Source organism: Labeo rohita, chromosome 18 (genome assembly GCF_022985175.1).
Source record: "Labeo rohita strain BAU-BD-2019 chromosome 18, IGBB_LRoh.1.0, whole genome shotgun sequence".
NCBI classification, from domain to species: Eukaryota; Metazoa; Chordata; class Actinopteri; order Cypriniformes; family Cyprinidae; genus Labeo; species Labeo rohita.
In genome coordinates, this window is record NC_066886.1 from 5,133,975 (window position 1) to 5,157,556 (window position 23,582).

The following is a 23,582-nucleotide window of genomic DNA, read 5'->3' on the forward strand; positions in this document are numbered from 1 at the left end:
TTTTAAATAAAATTAGAGCATTTAAATAATAAAAATACTCATACATCTGTTAGAAATTATTTGATAAACTTATGTAATGAATTAAAATATAAATAAATTATGAACATTATTATAAAATGATAATAAATTATATCAAATAAATATATATTAAATAACTGTAAACAAATTGGAATATTTCTAAAATATATAAAATACAAAAACCTTTATATAAACTAATAAATTATTTGATAAATTATAATATAAATAAATTATAAACATTACAAAATTGTAAAATTGTAAAACTTCAGAGATAATAAAATAATTACAATTGCAGACTATTATATATCACAAAATAAATATAAATAAATTATATATATATATATATATATACACACACACACACAAATTATGAATGATGAATACAACAATAAATATATGAAGAACATATTAATATATATTAAATACAAATAAATATGAAGTAATAAATTAAAAAATATAAATCACTTAATAAAAACAAATTACATTTAACAAAATAAATAAATAAAAACCTGAACAAATAAAATGGCTAAATAATGTTTTAATATAATTCAATGAAAGCAACTGCTAAAAAAAAAAAAAAAAAAAGAAAGAAGTAGTTTACTATCAACTGACAGAGCCGTCAGCAGAAAATTTGAAATTTACACAGTTGGGAGACAAACACTTGTTAAGTGTACTGTTCATGGACCAAGTGATCATGGTTATCAGTTGATGCTGCTAATCTTGAAATGCCCAAACATCATCAGATTAATTGACCAGGCTGTTTATAGTTGTGCCGTTGCCATATTGGTCGTGCAGTCATATCTCAGCTGCTCCTCTGCTGTGGATATCTAGAGCTGAAGGGCCAGTGCTCTGAGAAGAACTCAAGCCTTTGGCCAGACAACAGACTCCCAGTTCAGCACACTGATAGATACATTCAGTCCTTGACTCTTTACCTTTCACTTCGATCTCTCGCTCTCTCTCTGCCGCTCTAAACAGACGTGTGTGATTTATTCTGAGCGGGGTCTGTCCTGTTCCCATCTCCACAGCTTACTGATACACTCTGAGTTTGCTTTCAAAGCTTCCTTTTTTGCCAACAGGGTCCTCCATCCTAACACACATCAGAGAGACTCACGAGCTTTAGAAAGCCATTCAAAACAGCAGAACGGAAGCAGACAGTCCATGTAGACCCAAACAAACCAATTCATTTCAAATATTAAATCAAGAGGTTGATTTCTCAGCAGTGCTGGATAAAACCATACGTATCTCTACTAATACACTCTTTCTCTGTCACACAGACACACACACACGGTGCAGTAAATAGGTCAGATCAATGGGGCGGCAGGTCTCTTTCCACGCTTGATCAGAGTGTTCAGAAGTAGAATAGCTGCTGATGTGATTTCGGCATTACCTCACGCTTACACTCTCTCTCTTCATCCTCTACACTTTTTGTAATCTCTACTGCTTTCTTCCAGACATCTCTCTGTCTCTCCATGGCCTCTGGCTGCCCTGCACGGAGCCGACCCACTTTTTTGCGCCGAGATGAGAGAAAGGGGTCGCTGCGTTTGACTGTCTCTCTTCCGGCAAGCAGCCCATTTTTCTCAAGTCAAGGATTATGAATGGTGAGACCTGAGAGAGATGAATCTGGGAGACTCAGAGCAAAGTAATGTTTTCTTTCACTAAAAAATATAGTAGTGTACATGAGCTGTAAGCAGCGCTTAAGGAAAAGCTTTACTCTGTAAAAAGACTTACTGTACATTTGTACGAATAGTGCTTAAGTTTAATGTCTTTCTTAGTGACAAAATGCTGATACTGTTTTACCCTTGTAGTGTTTGAAATGTTCAACTTTGTCTCTGAAACAACTTTTCTGCTTATGTAACCAAGATTGTGTGAGCAGAGAAAAATATCAATCAATCAGCGGCAATAATAATAATAATTATTATTATTGCTTATATAGCACATTTTTAAAACTCAAGGATACTTTAAAAACATTTGTATTGAGTTTTTATCAATTAATTATAAGATTATTAAAAACTCTATTATTATTCTATTATTACTAATATCAGCAGTAATACTACCACTACTAATAATAAGACTAATAATAATAATAATAATAATAATAATAATAATAATCGTTATTTATATAGCACATTTTCAAAACTCAAAGATATTTTAAAAACTTTTAAACTTTTAACTAATATAAATTATTAAAATATGAAAATTAATTATTAGATTAATTAATAAAACTCAATAATAATAATAATAATAATAACTGGTTATATAGCACCTTTCTAAAACTCATGGATACTTTAAAAACTTCTAACTCAGATTAATTAATAAAAACTAATACAAATATTATTATTCTGTTTATAATAATAATAATAATAATAATAATAAATATTATTACTGGTTATATAGCCATCTTTCCAAAACTAAAGGATATTTTACAATTAATCAGTCTAATATTATTATTATTAATAATAATAATAATAATAATAATAAATATATATATATATATATATATATATTTTTGTATTAATATAGAGCCCTTTCAAAACACAAGGACACTTTACAAACTTTACACTTTATTATTTCAGGATTATTTCAGGAAAAAGTATATTATTAAACTATTCTTAATAATAATAATAATAATAATAGTAATAATAATAATAATAATAATAATCTGTATTTATATAGCACAATGGATACTTTAAAAATTTTAAGCTCTATTATTATTATTCTACAATTAATAATAGTAGCGATAATAATAATAATAATAATAATAATAATAATAATAATAATAATAAATAATAATCATCATCATAATAATAATAGTTTATACAGCACCTTTTTAAAACACTAGGATACTTTACAAGCTTTACACTTAGATTATTTTAGAAAAAAAAATGTATTATTCAACCTTACTACTATTAATAATAATAATAATAATAATAATAATAATAATAAAAATTCAGTTTGTAATGTGCCTTTCGAAAACTCAACAATACTTTACAATCAATCAGTCTACTATACTCTGTATACACAAACAGTATGAGTGTGTGCACTGTTTTTGTGTGTGTGTCTGTGTGTCTGTATAGAAGTGTAACCCAAAAAACCAAGACTCATCAAATGTATTGTCATGGTAACTCTGGAGGCATGGCAACACAATAACACACAATCACCAACAGCAGCACTGTGAGCCCTGGGAATGAGTTCCAACCTCCCAGAAACACATTAGAGCAGATTACAGGCCTTCATTTGATTCCACGCTCTCACCTTCACCAGCTCGACAGTCACACAGAGCCAAACCTGTCTGCCCTTCAACACATCTGATCATGTGACACATCTCATTCACTTCACTTCAGCCTGTGCAGCCACATAATCATTAGGGGTGTTTGATAAAGCCAACATCAAAATTACTACTGCTGAATGACTGAAGCTGTATCTAGACCAGAACTACAATTTAAAAATTGTTTTTCAGAGCTATAATGAAACAAAGATTATTTTAGTATGTTTTACAGGAAAATACTATTTAAAATACAATTATGCAAATTATTTCTACACCAATTTTTTTTCTTTTGCAACCACATAGCAACACATATACAAATACAGATGGCTCTGTTATAAAACTTTTCCTTCAGGATGAAGCAAGGTTAAATATATACATACATATTCAGCCAATCCTGTGTTTCCCATGGTAACTATCTCAGAGTAGTATGCAAAACAGCCACTGTACAATGAAATCACATTTAACCTGCAGAAAAGAAATTAATAACATGAAAGCTAATTTAATGGAATACACTCCTGCTGTTATCTCACTAACTTCGCTCTCACTTACTGATATCTCTCTTTCTTTCGTTCTCCCTCCTTTTCTAAATGCACATTTATTCATTTGCCCGAGGGTTTTTATCTAAAGTGACTTACAGTGCATTCAGGATATACATTTTATCAGCATGAGTATTCCCTGTGAATCAAACCCATTACCGTTTAACAGTTTGGGGGCGGTAAGATTTATTTTCTAGAAAATTAATGCTTTTATTCAGCAAGGAGGCATTAAGTTGATCAAAAGTGACAGTAAAGACATTTACAATGTTACAAAAGATTTATATTTGAAATAAATGCTCTTCTTTTGAACTTTCTATTTATCAACAAATCCTGCATCCAGTTTCAATAACAATATTAAGCAGCAAAAATGTTTTATACTTTGATAACAACAATAAATGTTTCTTGATCAGCAAATCAGCATATAAGAATGATTTCTGAAGGATCATGGTTCAGCCCTGACATATAAAGTCAGAACTGCTTGATATAAACTCACAATTGCAAGAAATAAAGTTGCAATTGTGCAATATAAAGTCACAATTGCCGGTTATAAAGTCAAAATTTCAAGATATAAAATCAGGATTGCGTGACAAACTCGCATTGTGAGTTATAAAGTCAGAACTATGAGATATAAAGTTAGAACTGCATGACATAAACTTGCAGTTGCAAGAAATAAATTCAGAATTGTGTGACAAAAAGTCGCAATTGCAAGTTTATATCATGCAACTGACTTTATAACTCATAATTGCGAGTTTGTCTCACAATTCTGACTATTTCTTACAATTGCGAGTTTATATCAAGCAATTCTGACTTTATATCTTGCAATTGCGACTTCATATTTCACAATAATGACTTTATATCACGCAATTCTTTATCTTTATCTCACAATTCTGACTTTATTTTTGCAACTGCAAGTTTAAAGGAACCGTATGTAAGAAATTTATTTCAGTTAATCATAAAATGGCCCTGACATGTCACTAGACATTAAGAAATCATGTTCATTTCAAATACTTATATCACTGACAACAGTGGTCCGGCCAGGATATTGTCATTTAAAAGTGAAAGTTGCAGCCCTCAACTGATGTTGATGTTGTCATGTTGTGTTTTGGTCTGAGGCGCCACCCTCCAGCTATCTACCAATCACGAAGTCAGTAGAGTTTCGTCATCCGGGTTGGCAGCTCTGCTCTAGTTACAGCTGCAGCTACGAACGTGTCGGATAAAACATGTATAAAGTTACGAAACCTAAAAGACCTCGTTATGAATCCGAAGTACGTCGTGACAAAGTCCGAAATAAAACAAGGATTTGTATAGGAGATGCCTTCGACAGATGGAGACGGCTGAAAACGGAGAAAAATTTTGTTGGTATAGGCTAAAAGCCCCGTGCTTCCGTACACAGTGGATTTTCCACGGTCGCCCGTGCTAAATGCGTTCATAAAAAGCTTTATATCGCACCACTAGCACGGTATGAAAACAATCTATGTTCCGACTGAAATGTGGTATTACAGTACATCTTTACGAAATATTTGGCTAATTGCCTTTAGTAAATTTTTGCGACACATAATTACTTCGCAAAACATCTCTCGTGAAGCATAAACATAAGTAACAGAAGAATAAAAAACTTATTGTGTAGGACTCGTCACTTGCCATTGGAAGCTCCTTGTAGCAGCCTACGTTCCTGCGGAATCCTGCAGCTTAGCTGGCAACCTCGAGTCAGGGGGGAGGGGGAGGGGATACGCCATTCTACAGTATTTTGAAAGTGATTGCAGTACCGGTTTTGGCCACAATCCTACATACGGTTCCTTTAAATCATGAAATTCTGATTTAATATCTTGCAATAAGAAGTCGCAATTACCTTTTTCAAATTTTTATTCATTGGCGGAAATGGGCTTCTTTAAATAAATGCACCCTTAAAATCTTACTGACCCCAAACTTTAGAAAAGTAGTCTATACTGTACACACAAATATTGGACGAAATAATAATTAAAAATAATTTTAATGACACCCAACTATTTTTAATGACCCTTTATAGTTTTTACAGAAATTCAAGTGCATTTATACTCAGCATTTCTCTCACCAAATTTGTTACTGATTAATGCATTCTGGAATTGCCTCTTCTCTGCAAAGAACCCATTCGATGCTGCATTAGAATTGGCTGAAGCAAGATTTCCAAGAATGCTGGTTTTCCTAGCTTTCAAAACAGCCTTCACATCGGGAGCACACATACCACTAATGTCTTAGCATGCTGCCTCCGTAGGAAGCTTACTTGGTTCTGAAACAGAAATTGCCTCTTTCCCCCTCTCTTCCTCTGTCACTGTCTGTACCCTTTAGTCACAGAGTCAAACACTTCTCACCATGTGACTGACAATCCTTTTGACAGCCCCAACTGGGTCTGACATATTTTCACTGAGTGACAGTCATAGAGAGACAATTTAACCCCCCTGGACTGTTTTTAGCCTCTCAGAAAGAGAAAATAACATATTTTCAAACTTATTTTCCACACCTACCCATTAACTCAAGAAAATGTATGAATCTCGGCGTACTGGAGTAAATATGCGTGTGTGTGTGACAAAGATATGCTCTCTCAGTATTCAGTGTTTCACCTACAATGTCAAAAATGATTTTCCAAAGTTATAAATAAAACATTACTGCAGTGTGTTTTACAAGAAAATGCCATTTTGGTTTTTCTATTTTAAAATTTCACATTTAATTCAGTGTGTTATTTTTTGTGTCGTTTGTGAGATTTACTAGCAATCTCTGAGTAAAAACTGTCTCTACACCAAATTTTCCCCAGTGTAATAGCTCTAGTGAGCTACACTTACACATTATTTATAATATTCCCCATTTCATTCCATATCAAACCCTTATCTAAATTGTTAAATCTATACTGATCTTGTTAGAACTTAGCAACAAGATAATGTCACTATTCACAGAATGTAAGCAATGTTTTAGAGTTGCTGTCTACGTAGGGCATTCCAAATTAGAACTTATCAGGTTGTATTTCAGTTAAGATACTCCCTTAGAAGACAGCTGCCGATGTATGCAGTAGACTCAACATCTCTAATGTGTAAGAAGCTGAGATAAGCAACAGACATGCTAATCGATGGCTCTGACACAGCACACACCAGGAACCGACAACCCTCAACATACAGCCGCACACTGCACACTATAGCTGAGAAGCCATTGGGAAACGATATTCAAACTTGCACAATTGATTGAATTAATCACTACTAAGAACATAAATGTCATACAGAGTGATTCCAGCAAATCTCTGAAATCTCTGTCTCTCACACATAATTCTAACAAATGTTTCTTAATGTGACACTCACTGGGCCAAATATGTCTTCATACACTACTGTTTAAAAGTTTTTGAAAGAAATTAAGACTTTTATTCAGCATGGATGGACTGAATTAATTAAAAGTGACATTTATGTTTCAGAATATTTCTATTCATGTAAATGCTGTTCCTATTAACCAAAGGGGAAAAAAAAATGTTTTCAACATTGATAATAATAAATTAAAAAATGTTTCTTGAGCATCAATTCCGGATAAGTAGAATGATTTCTGAAGGATCAGCTTTGCACCAAAGGAATAAATTGCATTTTAAAATATATTCAAATAGAAAACATTATTTTAAATGTTTAAAAATATTTCACATTATGATTGTTTGACTGTATTTTTGAACAAATAAATACAGCCTTTGTGGTGCCAGGTCAAAAAAAGGGTGTTAAAACAATTGTTAGCTGTATTATAGGAGTGATTAATTTGCTCAGTAAAACTGAATCTTAAATAATTAACACCTAAGATCTAAAAATTATAAACTGTAATTTGAACTCAAAACAAGTGTGAGACTCTGCTGGGAGAATTTACAAGGTACACTCTTAAAAATAAAGATTCCAAAAGGGTGTTTTTACAGTGATGCCACAGAAGAACCATTTTTAGTTCCCCAAAGAACCTTTCAGTTCCTAAAAGAACCATTTTGAAGAACGTTTTAAAAACCTAAAGAAACTCAATTATAAAGAAACTTTTCTGAATTATAAAGGTTACATGGATGTTCATGTTTCTTCATAGAACCACTGATGCCAATAAATAGCCTTTATTTTTAAGAGTGTACTGTTTTAAAACACTAGATGCATATCTATGGGATTATTTCTATTTAATTGCCCACAGGAGAAAACTGTAGGTCTGATTGCTTGGAAAGGTAATAGCACATCTCAAATGGCATAAATTGAGGAATCAGAATGTTAAACGCTACTTGTAGACATTAAGTTATGGATTTCAAATCACTAACCTAAACTATTATCAATAGTAACAGTGAACACCACTAATAATTCTGCGAATGACTCAAGATGGCAGCATAAAAAGTTTGAACCCAGTCAATATGAGTCAACACCAAAAAAGTGACTGCCATCTACGTAAGAGACAGACAGAGAGAGATTGTGAGTCTGCTAAAACAACATCAAACAAAAGAAAGAAGAAAAAAACAAAAACTGAGGGAGTTTCTGCACCCAAACCCATAAATGGGACTAAAAATAGCAACGGAACTATTTGGGTGATTCAGAAGGATGAGTCATCAACTGAGGCAGGGCGGAGGGAGAGAACGGAAAGAGAGAAAGACAGAGAGAGAGAGAGCAGGTACGCTGGTCTGTGTGGGTCTGTAGGTGTTTACTGATTCCAGACATGCCCTCCAGATCCCGCTGCACACTGCAGCACCGCTGATGGAAATTCCAGTGTGTTGGTAAGTGTGTATAAATGCAATCTACACTAGCTGAACAGCATACTAAACAGTGTGCGGGTATTCCGGACCATATCAGAACTGTAGGACAGGAATAACTCCTGGTGTAGAGCAGTGCAAGATTGTGACTGGAAGTCCTTTAAATAAGACTCTTTTCTGAGGTGACCTGCTGAGTTAAATTAAATCAAGTCTTGACTCAAAGTAAATGTTCTACTGTTTTATGATCTGTTTCAATTTTAAAAAATTAAAGTTAATATTAAATATTAATATGAAAGTTCTATATTAAAGTTTGTTTAGATATATATATATATATACACTGACCAAATTAACGCAACACTTTTGTTTTTGCCCCCATTTTTTATGAGCTGAACTCAAAGATCTAAGACTTTTTCTATGTACACAAAAGGCCTATTTCTCTCAAATATTGTTCACAAATCTGTCTAAATCTGTGTTAGTGAGCACTTCTCCTTTGCCGAAATAATCCATCCACCTCACAGGTGTGGCATATCAAGATGCTGATTAAACAGCATGATTATTGCACAGGTGTGCCTTAGGCTGGCCACAATAAAAGGCCACTCTAAAATGTGCAGTTTTATCACTCAGCACAATGCCACAGATGTCACAAGTTTTGAGGGAGCGTGCAATTGGAATGCTGACTGCAGGAATGTCCACCAGAGCTGTTGCCTGTGAATTCAATATTCATTTCTCTACCATAAGCCATCTCCAAAGGCGTTTCAGAGAATTTGGCAGTAGATTCAACCGGCCTCACAACTGCAGACCACGTGTAACCACACCAGCCCAGGGCCTCCACATCCAGCATCTTCACCTCCAAGATCATCTGAGACCAGCCACCCGGACAGTCAGTTTGCATAACCAAAGAATTTCTGCACAAACTGTCAGAAACCATCTCAGGGAAGCTTATATGCATGCTCGACGTCCGCATCGGGGTCTCGACCTGACTGCAGTTCATCATCGTAACCAACTCGAGTGGGCAAATGTTCACATTCAATGGCATTTGGGACTCTGGAGAGGTGTTCTCTTCATGGATGAATCCCAGTTTTCACTGTACAGGGCAGATGGCAGACAGCGTGTATGGCGTCGTGTGGGTGAGCGGTTTGCTGATGTCAACGTTGTGGATCGTGATGAGATCCTGAGGCCCATTGTTGTGCCATTCATCCACGACCATCACCTCATGTTGCGGCATGATAATGCAAGGCCCCATGTTGCAAGGATCTGTACAGAACTCCTGGAAGCTGAAAACATCCCAGTTCTTGCATGGCCAGCATACTCACCAGACATGTCACCCATTGAGCATGTTTGGGATGCTCTGGATCGGCGTATACGACAGCGTGTTCTGGTTTCTTGCCAATATCCAGCAACTTCACACAGCCATTGAAGAGGAGTGGACCAACATTCCACAGGCCACAATCAACCTGATCAACTCTATGCGAAGGAGAAGTGTAGCACTGCGTGAGGCGAATGGTGGTCACACCAGATACTGACTGGTTTTTAATTGGATTTAATTGGAATTAAAATTTGTAAATGCCTCTGAGTGCAGGATGAAGAAAATTATTTTTGTTTGAAGCTGAAATAAAAAAAAAAAAAATATCTGATGAAAAAATTTAAATCAATGAAAATTACAAATGCTGCTTTGGCAATTAACTGAAAAAAGTTTTTAACTGAAGCACTAAAATTAAGAATTCAAGATTAGTATACTCCGAAACTAAACTGAGACTTAACAAAAACTGAAATAAAATTAAACCTAAATAGTAATATAAAAAACGAATCAAAATGACAAAACTACATTAAAAATACAAAAAATAAATAAAAGAAAAGAAAAAAAATGTAAATGGAAAATATAAAAATAAATGAAAAAAAATTCAAACTACTAATAGAAACTAGTAATACAAACAGAACATAAATAATCTTAAAGTAACACTGTGTTCATTGCATACTGAACAGCCCCTCCCCCTTTAAAAAAAATATATATATCCAATAGTGTTTCATTTTAGGTAACAGCCATGAATAATAATTTGCTACTCTTAAGAAAAGGGAAGGAAACTTCAGAAAGAAATTCACTGGATGAAAATTTGGAAATGCCTCTGAGTGCAGGATAAAAATAACTATTTTTGGTTCCATTTCCTAAAAAAAGTAAAGTGTACTTCTGCTAAAGTGATTTGGTTAAAGTTTAAGGGTACAGTAGCAAATAGATGATGATCTCAACACACATACACTAAAAACCACAAATTCAAAAAAATTGAAGATTAAAGATTTAGGTAAATATAGGCCTAATTAAATAAAACTTACACTTAACACACAAAATTCTTACAATATTCTAATCTTCTAACCAACAACACTCTAATCTAAGTACAGAGGTCAACTACAGAGAATGAGAGATGAAAAGAAGCAAAAAAGAAAGAGAGAGGAGGAGAGAGCTCAAGAGAATGAAACTGATGTCACTTGAGTCACGACACAGCAGTGAGCTCAAAGAGAAATCTCAATGAACATTAGTTCAGGCTCCAGAATATGACATGCATGACTGAAATCGCTTCAGTAATCGATGTTAAATCACTCACACAGACACACACACACACACACACACTTGCAGACACACTCTAAGACAAAACAATCCCAAGCTTAAAATCACATACATTTGTGGATATGGACAACTAAACACACATGCATATGTGCACACACACAGAGCACATAAAGGGATTTGTTTGGGTAAGTTAATTGTACACAGCTCTGTCTTCATCGCTTCACTGAGGCGAAACATATTGCCTCCACTGTCAAAGAGCTTTCATCTGTTATTGCTGGATAAACGGTAACACAAAAGACACACACAGACATGTACACACACACTCAGCAGGTCTTGATAGAGATGGACAGATGACAGGTCTGTCTTTCCAAATTGTTTAATTGACCGATAGCTTGTGACGAGGGTCTGGACAGTGACACACAGCAGCACACACTCTCATAAGCAGCATTACGCAATCCTATTACAGGCCGCCCAGTGTTACCAGCTTTAGAGCAGAGATACTAGAGATTAGAGTGTGCAGATGTAGACACACACACATATTTCACAGTGAATCTGTCATACAGGGAAGCGCTGCAGTTCTGGACTAGTCTCCAGTTTCCTGATGTGTAGGAGCTGTCCACTGAAATCAGGGAGCTGTCCACCACAGCTGGTGCTGAAACGCACTCAGAGCACTGGAATACATGGAGAAAGCTGCCTGGGATAGCAGGATAGCCTGTAAATAGGGACTAAAACTTGCCACAAAAACTTGCCAAAACAGCTTGCCACACCTGCCACTGGCCAATGACTTGAGAAAGTTTACCGGCCATGAAACTATATGTCAATTATTTTATTAAAAAGCAGCAAAAACAAATTGGGGAAACACAACATCTATCTATAATAGTCAACATTTGAAGTGGATCAAAATGATAAGAATGGGTATTGATTTGAATTAAGAACAACTTTGATGAAAGTTTTTGATTCACTTTAAATGTTGACTAATTAATTAATTTATCTAAAATATAAAAAATATAAAAATGATATCAATAAAGAAAAATCACTTATACTATTGGAGTATTTCATAGTAATATAAACAACAACAACAACATTATTATTATTATTATATATATATATTTTTAACAGCAGTACAATTACAATTTTTTTCCATTTTAATTTTTCTGGATTTTTTTTCCCCATTTTTTTCTAGACTCTGTTTTAATGGTTAAATTATATCTTATTATTAAAAAAGCATGTCTAATTGAAATCATGAAACTTACACAATTTAACAGCAATTTATAAGCTTAACAAAAATTATATTTTTAAGGCATTATGAAATGTATTTTATTTTTCAGTTTTAATTGTTTTGGATTCTTTTTAATTTTAATTTTTTAATTTTTTTTTTTTCAAATTAATTTTTTTTTCAGTTTTCATTTTTTTGGGATTAAATTTTTATAGGCTCTGTTTTAATGGTTAAATTAATTCTTATAAATCAAAAAGCATTTCTAATTAATTGAAATCATGACACTTACATAATTTAACAGCAATTTATTAAGTTTAACAAAATGTAAAATTTTAAGGCCCTATAAAATGCATTTTATTTTTTCTCAAATTTAGTTTTATTTTTTGGTCAAATTCTGTTTTTCATTGGTTGTCTGGATTCCATGTTAATGGTTTCATTAAATTTTAAATATCAAAAACATCTCTAAATAATTGATTTAATTAAAAAAAAAAAAATTATTATTAAATACGGCATTGTGTGTTTACATTTTTCTGCTAAATAAATCCTGGTAAATATTTTTTCTGGTAAATATTCCTTGAAAATAATGTTTTAATAATTGTATTAGTAGTAGTAGGATTATCATTACATTCTGTGATATATTTCTGTCACAGTTTCTTTAAGTTAAACCAAACTTATTTTGACGGGTTGCTGTGAAGACCTTCGAGTTTCTTTTTGTATAAGATATGACGATAGTTCACACAGTCAGTTCCATTTTTATGACTGTGCATCTGTCCGCTTTTCGCATTGCGGAAATTATACTTCTCTTTTGAAATGCTTTTGACTTAAATATTATAAGTGACTCAAACTCACCGCACCTCCAGAGATGAAGTTCTCATTTCACTTTTTGGCAATATAAATATCAGCATCTAGAGCAAATTGTATTCCTTTTGGGTCCAAATGGTGTAGTTACAACTTCCACCAGCAGGGTAATAATGAAGCAGTGTTTTTCTAGCAGAGATTTTGTACATTGGATTTAAAAATACAAACCCTTCCTAAATTAGAAAAAAATAATTGTTTAAATTTCTCTAAAAGGACTCCATAGGGTATGTGTACATTTGCCTTGTGTACTACATCCGCACATACTTCAAAGTTATGTGCGCACAGATGCCCATAAAAGAGGATGCAGACGGCAAAACAAACAGTGCTTCCTCCATTAGAAAGACGTTATAAATTGGAAAACGCAATAGCACTGTGTTTGCAAATGTGTGTGTGTCTGTGTATACATGTGATCTGAAGCAAAAAGGAGAGGAACTGTTAATTTTACTCTAATGGGAAGAATGAGACCAATTACAAATTAAGTGTAGTCTCGAGGGATCTTACTGGTTGTTACATTCTTTGTTCTCAGGAGAATTGATGCTCTTTTCTAATGAAACTAAAGGAAATGAGAGGGGAGAAACTATCAGCATTAAGACTCTCACACACACATGAAGAAATACAATTATCAAAGCCTTTTGTGCATTCACTATCGGTATAAACAGATTGTTTGGGGCTGGTATGATTTTGTTTTCTGAAAGAATTTTCGCATGCTCACTAAGACTGCATGCATTTGATTGAAAATGCAGAACAAAACAGGAAAAATTCTGAAATATTATTACAATTTAACATAACTGTATTCTATTTGTATATATTTTAAAATGTAATTTATTTCTGTGATGGAAAACATCATTACTTCAGCCTTCAGGGTCACATGATCCTGCAGAAATCATTCTAATATGCTGATTTTTGGATTATCTAATTCTATAACAAGCTTATAAACTATATAAAGCATATATTTTTCAGTCTAACAATATTCTATTAATCTTTTTTAAAGATGCTTGATGTTTCAAGATGTTATTAATAAAATCCCACATTTGCATTTCCACTTTTCTCTTCCAAATCAGGCTGGCAAGCTAACATTAACCAAAACATCAGGCCTGTACTTATATATCTGCGGTTTTTAAATAGTAATTCTAATCACATGTTCCTTCAGAGCATCAGAACTAAAACAAACTCATTGATTTGCCAATTCATACATGTATAAAACATTGCAAATGGAAGGATTCTGCTATAAAACATCTTTCTGCTGATGGGGAAACACCCTGGCGCTCTACAGGAGACACATCTATAGGGGCTCGCCAGTGGTTTCCTGGCATCATTAGACCTTTCATTTCTAGAAAGCTCTCAAAGGATGGAGGCAATACATCACTCTGAGCTCCCCTTTAACCTGTTTCTCTGTGTGTGCGTGTTTGAATTATTGGACACGTGCCACGCTTGTAGTCAGAAAAGGTGTGTGGGAATTTTTCATCTCTCTTTCTCACACTCTCACAATGCATTTAAATGGGATGTTTAGTACAGACACCGGCCTGCCTGCCTGAGCTCAGTACATGGCCCTAAAAATGACAAAACACCTCCAAAAACAGCATTTATGAGAGAGAGGGCGAGAAAGACAGCAAGAGCGAACACACAGCAGAGAGTACAACACATGGAATATGTATGTGGATCTGAACAAACATGATTATGAGTTTTGATCTACTGATGTACTGTTTTGTTGAAAACCATGCAAGTGACACAACAGCAATATGGACAATATATAAAAAAATACACTAATCCTTTTGACAGTATTCTAGACAATCCATGAATATCAAAAAATTATAGTTTGACTGTAAAGTAAATCAGTTTGAAGTATCTGCCAAATGCACAAATGTAAAAGTAAAAAGCGTGATTTTGAACCATCATTTCAGCATTTAGATTCAAAAAGTTTGTAGCAACTACAGTAAATGCAGTAAAATGGCATAAAAATATAGTATAATTGCATAATATAAATATAACATTTAATACAATAAACCTATAACAACAATAAAATAAATACATATTAATGCAATGTATGATTCATTTTGAACTGATTCAATGAAACTGACATTTTAAAGAAATTATTTTATAGAAACGAATCAAACAAGCTGCAGGTGCAAATCTAGTACACCGGCACAGTTATAAAGGCAAAAAACATGCTAAATGTATCACAGTTCTCATAATATTGGTTGATTTTAAATTTGTCAATTAAGGGCTGTCACTAACGATTATTTTGGTAATCGAGTAATTGGTCGATTATTCTGATGATTAATCGAGTAATCGGATAATTACAATAATTTTTTTTGTAGTAACAAAAATAGACCCAAGCAAAAAATAGCCTTTAAAATGACTTAAAATACATATATAATAGCAATGGGGCAATATTAATTAGTTCAAATAAAGTATCAAGAGCTAGTAATCATATGGCTTTACAGGCACTGTAATTTCTTGAATATGTGTACATCAAAATGTGTAAACTTGCATGTTGCGTTCCCAGATGAACATTACTATAAACTCACAACAATATGCAGAGATGGAATTTGAGGTTCTAGACACATGTAAATGATAACTGTTTGTGTGGAGCAGCATTTACTGTGAACGGAGCCACTCTGAGATGCACGTACATAACCTACATGCATGTAAATAATTAAAGTGCATATATTAAACCTACATCTCATATATTTTATTGAATCATTTGTGAATTCACAATAGCATTATGGTTTAATACTATTTTTAAATGGGTTTATATCTTATGCAGCCTTGGAAAACAGTCTAATAATGCATTTCATGAATTCTTGTACATGGAATGCGCCACTCCCAGTATTCTTCCAGTTACACGGGCAAAATGCAATCGAGGATTTTTTTATTTTTTTAATTTTTTTTTTTTTCCAATCGAGTACTCAAATTGATTCGAGAAATCATGACAGCCCTATTGCCAACAGAATAATTTAATACAGAATATTTAATACAGTATAAATATTTAATATATTGCCCAGCCCTAGTTGTATGCAAATGTGTATTTGTATGCCACTTCTTACCAAGTCGAGGATCAAACTGTCTCATCTGTACCTCCTCCACACAGTCTGCAGGAAACCAACCGGTTCTTCCTTTCACCGTCCCTTCCCAGAATCCCCCTTCTCCTATACTTAACACTGGCAAACAGAAAGAGAGACAGAGAGAGACATTAATTATTTCATGAACATATTGGATTATTGATCAGACATAGAGCACTATAAAAGTTAGCTAACATCCTAGATGATAATAGCTGGATTAAAAAATAAATAAATAATGGAATTTGCATAAATTGAAACACTTAAAATTCGGAAAATGCAAAAAATGTTTCATCTATGGAAAAAGTTACAATTAACTTTATACTATATAAAAACAACAGAGTCTATGGTACATTCCCATTTTGATGTGTGGCGTGTGCATGAATGTGATCTCGGTACGCATTCAAACTCTTTTTCCTTATGGAAATAAGCTTGAAGAGGGAGAACAGATAGATGACGTGAGTTGAATGACCAGTGGAATCTGAGACGGTGCAGAACATTGTGTTCAACCGGAAACTGATTCATCCATTGACATTCTACACTAACTGTAGAAACACAATGCATTGCATGTGGTGACCACAGCAGACACACTAAAAACATACAGTCACATGCAAGTCCTTGAGCATTGTAGTTGCTAGGATACTGGAGTTTAAAAGCAGTTTGTGTGTGTGTGAGTCTGTGCACAAGGTGTGCAAAAAGGCCAGGTGGGCAATTTTGTGGTACTCCACGAATTCCGTAAATCAATAAGCAACAATCTAAGCGTGTGCTGCTGTGTATTGTACACACACAGGGTTTCATTCATGCTGAAGTAGATCTTTAACTGGAGAAGGCATATAAGTGAAACCCCGCGTACACAGAGCACATAACAAATGCAAACCACACACTTTCTCTCAGTGTGTCTTTCAGCCTCTTAGTGAAGTGGTTCCCCCTGCTCTTGTAGTGTAATCCATGATGAAAGTGCTGCTTGACGGTCGACAAGGCCAATTGATCCTTCACTAAGCTCCGCCCCCTCAGTTACTGTTGCTCACTTACAGAACATCCCATTGGAACGAACTAGAGATTTCCATGAACAGAATTTCAATTATTTTGATTGATAATTTAAAGAGAAAAGGCCATTTTCAATACGAAGAAACCTGGTATAAAATCTTGATTTTGGGTGTACTAGAACAGGTTTTTATGCTTGATTGTTTCAAAAATGCATTATTTTTCATTATTGCAACTCTCTTTCCAGTCTGTTTCAAACATCGTTTAGTTCCGGTTTTGATGAAACCCCTCCTTCTGAAATACGGAATGTGCTCTGACTGGTTAGCTGGCCTAGTGTGATGTGATTGGCTAATCGCGTATAGTGTGTTTCAGAAATGACATTTTAAAGTTTTAATGGCATTTTAAGTGCATTTTAAGGGTGAATTTATTTATAGAAGCTCATTTCTGCCACTGAATAAAAAATAAAAAAGGTACTTGCGACTTTTTGTCTCACAATTCAGACTTTTTTTTTCTTGAAATTGCAAGCTATAAAGTCAGAATTGCAAGATATAAACTCAAAATTCTGAGGAAATATCAGTCTGGACTTTATAACTCACAACTGCCAGTCACAATTATATCATGCAATTCTGACTTTTTTTCTTGCAAGTGCGAGTTTGTATCTCGCAATTCTTTTTTTTTTTTTTCTTCTTTCTCAGAATTGACTTTCTCAAACTTTGACTTTATATCTTGAAATTCTGACTTCATAACTCGCAACTGCGAGTTTATATAATGCGATTCTGACTTTTTTTCTCACTAATGCAAGTGACATTGTGACTTTAAAACATCCAGAAGAAAAGTGCTGTAGTCCAAACGAGCTGTTTGTTGTAGTTCTTGAAACGTGTTTTGTGTTAAAAAGAATATCTCCCTTGGGAGTGGACTTTTTATGCTCAAACAGCAACATTACGCACTAACTAAAGCTAAAAAAGTGAAAAAGCATAATACGACTCCTTTTAGTCGGGGCTTAGTGAAAGTTCAATTGATCTGTACAAACCTTTCATCACTCCTTAACGCACACACACAAAGTTTTCTCTTGAGAAAGATTTAAAACCTAATCATCTAAATAAAACCAATTATACTGCATTTTTAATCAAGAGATTTGAAATTCTGTGAGTGGTTTTTAGTGATGATCTAGCCGGCAGCACAGCCATTAGAAAATTATCACCTCAGTGCTACTGACTGAAGGTTACACACACACACACACAATCATACACGCCTCCAGACACATGCAAATGGATGCCTCTGCTGCCTATGTCACAATTAAACACTTGTGTAAATGGGGCTCGTCTTGTAATAAATTCAGGGGAAAAAGGAATGCACATCTCATCAGTGATGCTTCTCATTTGAATGTTTTCAATATTTGAGTCCAGAGAAATCAGCGTAATGAGTATTTGCAGACTATGCGTATTGCGTAGAGGGGACATTTCATGGAAAACAGGATTTTCCTCACTTTTCTGAAATAAAGGAGTTTGATGTACTGTGTTTATGTAATGTTCATAACACAATCCACCCATAACCCATTCCACACAGATCAGTTATGGATATTAGGTGGAAAAATTGGACATACTGCATTAAAAAAAGAGGCAAATTTGGAAATATAAAGGGTTTCACAGACAGATTTGCCAGAATTGACCTGAGTAACACAGAACAGTACATTTTGGTAAGAAGCCAGATCTTTAACATATGAACATGAATTCAAAATAAGTCACCCTTATGATGTCAGAACTATAAGCATATTAACATGTGACTGTGTACATTTACATATCAATGAACATTAATTTTACATGTAAAAACTTTGTAACAGAAGCACAGGGCTCAAAAATAAGTTTAAAGGTAATTTTTCATGATTTTATATTTTTTATAACAACAACAATAATAATAATAATATGTGTGTTTTAAGCTGTGTTTAAGCATATATTTATATACTTATTTATTTGTAAAAAAAAAAATATATATAAATTTTATTTATTTAGTTTTTAAAAAAGTCACTTAAAACTTACATATAACTTAGATATAAATATATATAATATATTAATATTTTCAGCTTTTTAAAATGTGTATATATATATATATATATATATATATACACATATACACTGATAAAACTGTAGTTTTTAACCAAGCCTTTCATCCAGGTTTAGAGTTTAGCTAAATTTTAAGCCCAAGAGGAAAGACGGAAATTGTAACAAATGTACACAAATAGAATATTTAAGCATAAGTGACATCTGTGCAATCCCTTTGACAGGTCCAGAAGGATCAACTCATCCTCTTTTAACCACAGCGACTACAAAGAACAGCATGTCCGTACAGGCGTTTCTAGGTCTGCGCGTGTCTTACATAACCGATCACTCAACGGACTCGCACAAGTGTGTTTACAAAGTAGCAGGAGTGGGCCTGCCGGACCTCTCCAGCCCTGCCGCGTGCTCGGACACGCATGGCATATTGGAAACAGGCCTTCACACATACTGGCAAACGCCACCATGGGAGAAACCCTCGCCAAGCTCTCAGTGTCAGTCCCTGACCATCAACCAGCAGCCGACTAAGGCAAACTGCCACGGCACGGCTCTTGACAGAAGGACCGTTGTTTCTGAGGAGAAGGGCCTGAAGTGTGTGTGTGTATAAGCATACAGGAGTGTGCTGCTTCTCGGATGCCGAGATACCATCACAACTCTTCATTCTTATCAGCTTCAAAGCCCCATTGAGTTTTAAAAAGGATGAAAGGAGAATGAGTAATTCAGCCAGCATGTAACTTTTCAACTGTGCACAATAAGAGCTCAACAAATACAGACACACTGTAATGAGTGGGATTCTTTAATTTCTGTTCAGCATAAATCAGATGTGAATGAATGTAGCTGGATATTGTGAAGCGCTTTCTGTGAGGACAGAAGAGACTCAGGCTGTTGCTCAGCAGAATCATTCATTCATTTACTGCTCATTCACAGGTAAATGACACAACTGGGACAAATCACACAAGAACGAGACGGGAGAGACAAACGCTTAAAAAGAGATGTTAAGAGAGACTGAATTACACAGTGAAAAGGATCGATTTAGACACAAAGAGAGAGATTTAAAGATCTATGGAATGGCTATGTTTTTTTGGAGAACATTTTAAATGATTTGATTAAAACTCATCCTTTTCAAAAAGAAATCTATGCTTTTATTTAGCAAGGATGCATTAAATTGATCAAAAGCGACAGTAAAGACATTTAAAATTTTACAAAAGATTTTTTTTTTAAATTACGCTGCTCTTTTTGTTCTTTTTATTCATCAAAAAAAAAATATTGTTTTCAACAGCTAAAAATAAGAAATGTTTGTATATGTTTGTGTGTGTATATACAAATATACATACACACACACATACACACATATACATATATAATAGGTACTAAATGTCAAGGCCTCTTCTACACTACCAGTTAAATGATCACATTTGTCTTAAAGGGATAGGTCACCCACAAATGATAATTACCCCAGGATTTACTCATCTCTAAGCCATCCTAGGTGTATATGGCTTTCTTCTTTCAGACGAATACTATCAGAGTTATATTAAAACATGTCCTGTCTCTTTCAAGCTTTATAATGGCAGTGAATGGGTGTTGAGACTTTGAAACAAAATATAGTGCCTCCATCCAACATAAAAAGTGCTCCACATAGCTCCAGGGGGTTAATAAAGAACTTCTGAAGCGAATCGATGTGTTTGTGTAAGAAAAATATCCATATTCTGAACTTTATAAAGTGTAATCTCTAGCTTCAGCTAAATGTCGTACGTTTATGAGTGGCATTCCAAGCTCTAGTTCGTGAGAACCAAGTTTTGTTTACAGCAAAGTAAAACCAGTCTCCTCTTTATGATGCTGCTTTAGTGCCACATTAAAAAAACTAAGATTCGTAGCCAAAGCCCAATAATGAGAGCACCAGGGGAAATGTCAAAGTCTCAGGTTTCAAATTCTGTCAGTTTTAAAGTGAAATACAAACAATAAGTCTTATAATAATGTGTTTTTCATGCTCTTTAATGTGACAGATTGCTGTATTTGCTTCAGTTTAAGCGGCATGTGAATCAATCATCTTTCCGTTTACAATAATGAGACATTCGTTTTATTAAATTAGGCAATATTGTTTGATTTCTTTCATGAATTCTGATGTTTCTTCAGTTATATCTTGCTATAAACTTGAAATAAAGAGGAAAAACACATTTATAATTTTTATTTTGTGATAAAATTGACAGAATTGTGTTTTATTAAATGCAACAAAGCACCAAATTATTGCGATTACTGGGTGGCTGGCGCACTGCAAATAATGAATGGAAGACGTTAAATATTATGATTTCTGCTAATAATCCCACATATATATAAACAAATTCAGGTGGCCTGGCAACTTCTCCTGATGTTTCCAATCTGGGCCATTTGCATGCACAATATAGGCTATACTCATAAAAACATTATAACTTTAATTTCTACAATTTAATTCTTGAAATATTTTGACTTTATTTTCATAACATCGTCTTTATTCTCGTAATTCTGACCTAATTATCAAAACATTTAAACTTTATTCTCAAAACATTTTGACTTTATTTTTGAAACATTTAGATTTTATTCTCAAAACATTTTGTCTTTATTCAAGAAATATTGACTTAATTCTCAAAACATATTCAATTTATTCTCAAAACATTTCAAATTTATTCTCAAAACATTTCAACTTTATTCTTGAAACATTTCGTAATTTTAGATTTTTTTAAAAAAAGTTTTTTAATATGGCACTAAAACGTTGTCGCAGCTCTTGACTTATATTGAAATCCTCCAAAATGTTTCTTTACAAATCCTCATTTTGTACTTCTAATATGTGACTGGTGTTTTATTTTGCGCACTCTCTGCGTTCATCATCATGTTTCTTTACGTACTACATCATCTTATAGATTGAGGTTTGTAAAGTTTTAAATATAGATATTTCTTTTTACAAAAATGCATCTATTTGCTTTAAAAGGCCTTTATTAACCCCCTGGATATGTGTAGAGTACTTTTTATGATGGATGGATGCCCTTTAGTGGACTTTAAAATCTCAACACCCATTCACTGCCATTATACATCTTGGAAGAGCCAGTAAATTTTTTTTTAATATAACTCAGATTGCATTTGTCTAAAGGAAGAAAGTCATATACACCTAGGATAGCTTGTGGTTGAGTAAACCATGAGGAAATTTTATTTTTTTAGTGTACTATCCCTTTAAGAAATTATATGCGTCAGTATACAAAACCAAGTGTGTGTGTGTTCCGATCTGTTAACCATGTTATTAACTTGATATGTAATAACATTTAATCTGAGCGAACAAACCGCCGGTTGACTTGAGATGCACGTCAATCACAACTCAACTAGGTTCAATTCTGCGCTCTATTTCGCTCTATAAATAGAATGATAGCCGCAGCTCTAAATTTCCAGGCCACTTAACTGCGATAAGCCGTTCCTTCAGAGAGAGAGACAGGGTGTATCAAATCTAATCATTTGTCTCTAATGAATCCCACTGCTCAATAACTTTCATTACAGCAACCAAAAGCTAAATGGCAAATGCTAAATCGTAAAAAACACCAGCTCCAGGAAGGACAGTTTCCATGAATGCGTCTAGTCTACTATCTGGTTTGTTTAATGCATTAAATAGCTTGACGGGTAAAAGCAAGGTCACATTAAGCATTTGGTCACACTAATTACATTACAATGCCCATGCTATGGTATGATTTCATAACTGTGTACTATGTACAAGTGACAAACAAATTCACTTTTAGTAATTATGTTGTTTAACAGGCTGTGATTACATACACTTACTGCTATTGTAATTATATTAATGTGCATTATGTGCAAGGTGATGTAATGTTGTTCGCTGAACCAATCAAATCATGAATCGTGCCTGAACTAAAGGTACAGTATTTTTGTCTCAGTCTGACACGGCTCCACCTAATTGGCTGGAATTAACACTAAAAAAAGAAGAAAAAACGCCAAACCCAGACAAGTTGACAAAGTGTAAACAAGGACCGTAAAAACAAGAAATGTTCTTATGAATTAACGTAATTATAGGCCTGGAGGAAAAGAGGTGGGCTGGAATGTTTCTATGCTTTTCATCATGGGATGACTAACAAGAGGCTTACTGGTTGAAATGTGCAAAGTGCAAATGGAGAGTTAAATGAATACAGTCACTCAGTGACGTGAATGTAATTAAGTGATGTAGTAGAAAAGAGAGGGTATTCTGATTTTGTCAAAAATAATCAGCAAAAAAATGTATTTAAAAAGTACCACTGAAATATAACAATGTTTTTGAACAAAACATTTTTTTAAAAAACATGATTGTTTCAAATGATCC

At 33.9% G+C, this 23,582-nt stretch overlaps 1 protein-coding gene across 1 annotated transcript in view; it reads right to left on the reverse strand.

The window, feature by feature from the left end:
• shank3a (SH3 and multiple ankyrin repeat domains 3a) overlaps nt 1-23,582 on the reverse strand; it is a 290,274-nt gene that overhangs the window by 33,858 nt on the left and 232,834 nt on the right. Inside the window, 1 exon segment of the mRNA XM_051134506.1 lies at nt 16,209-16,322. Within this exon segment, the coding sequence (XP_050990463.1) occupies nt 16,209-16,322 (114 nt within the window).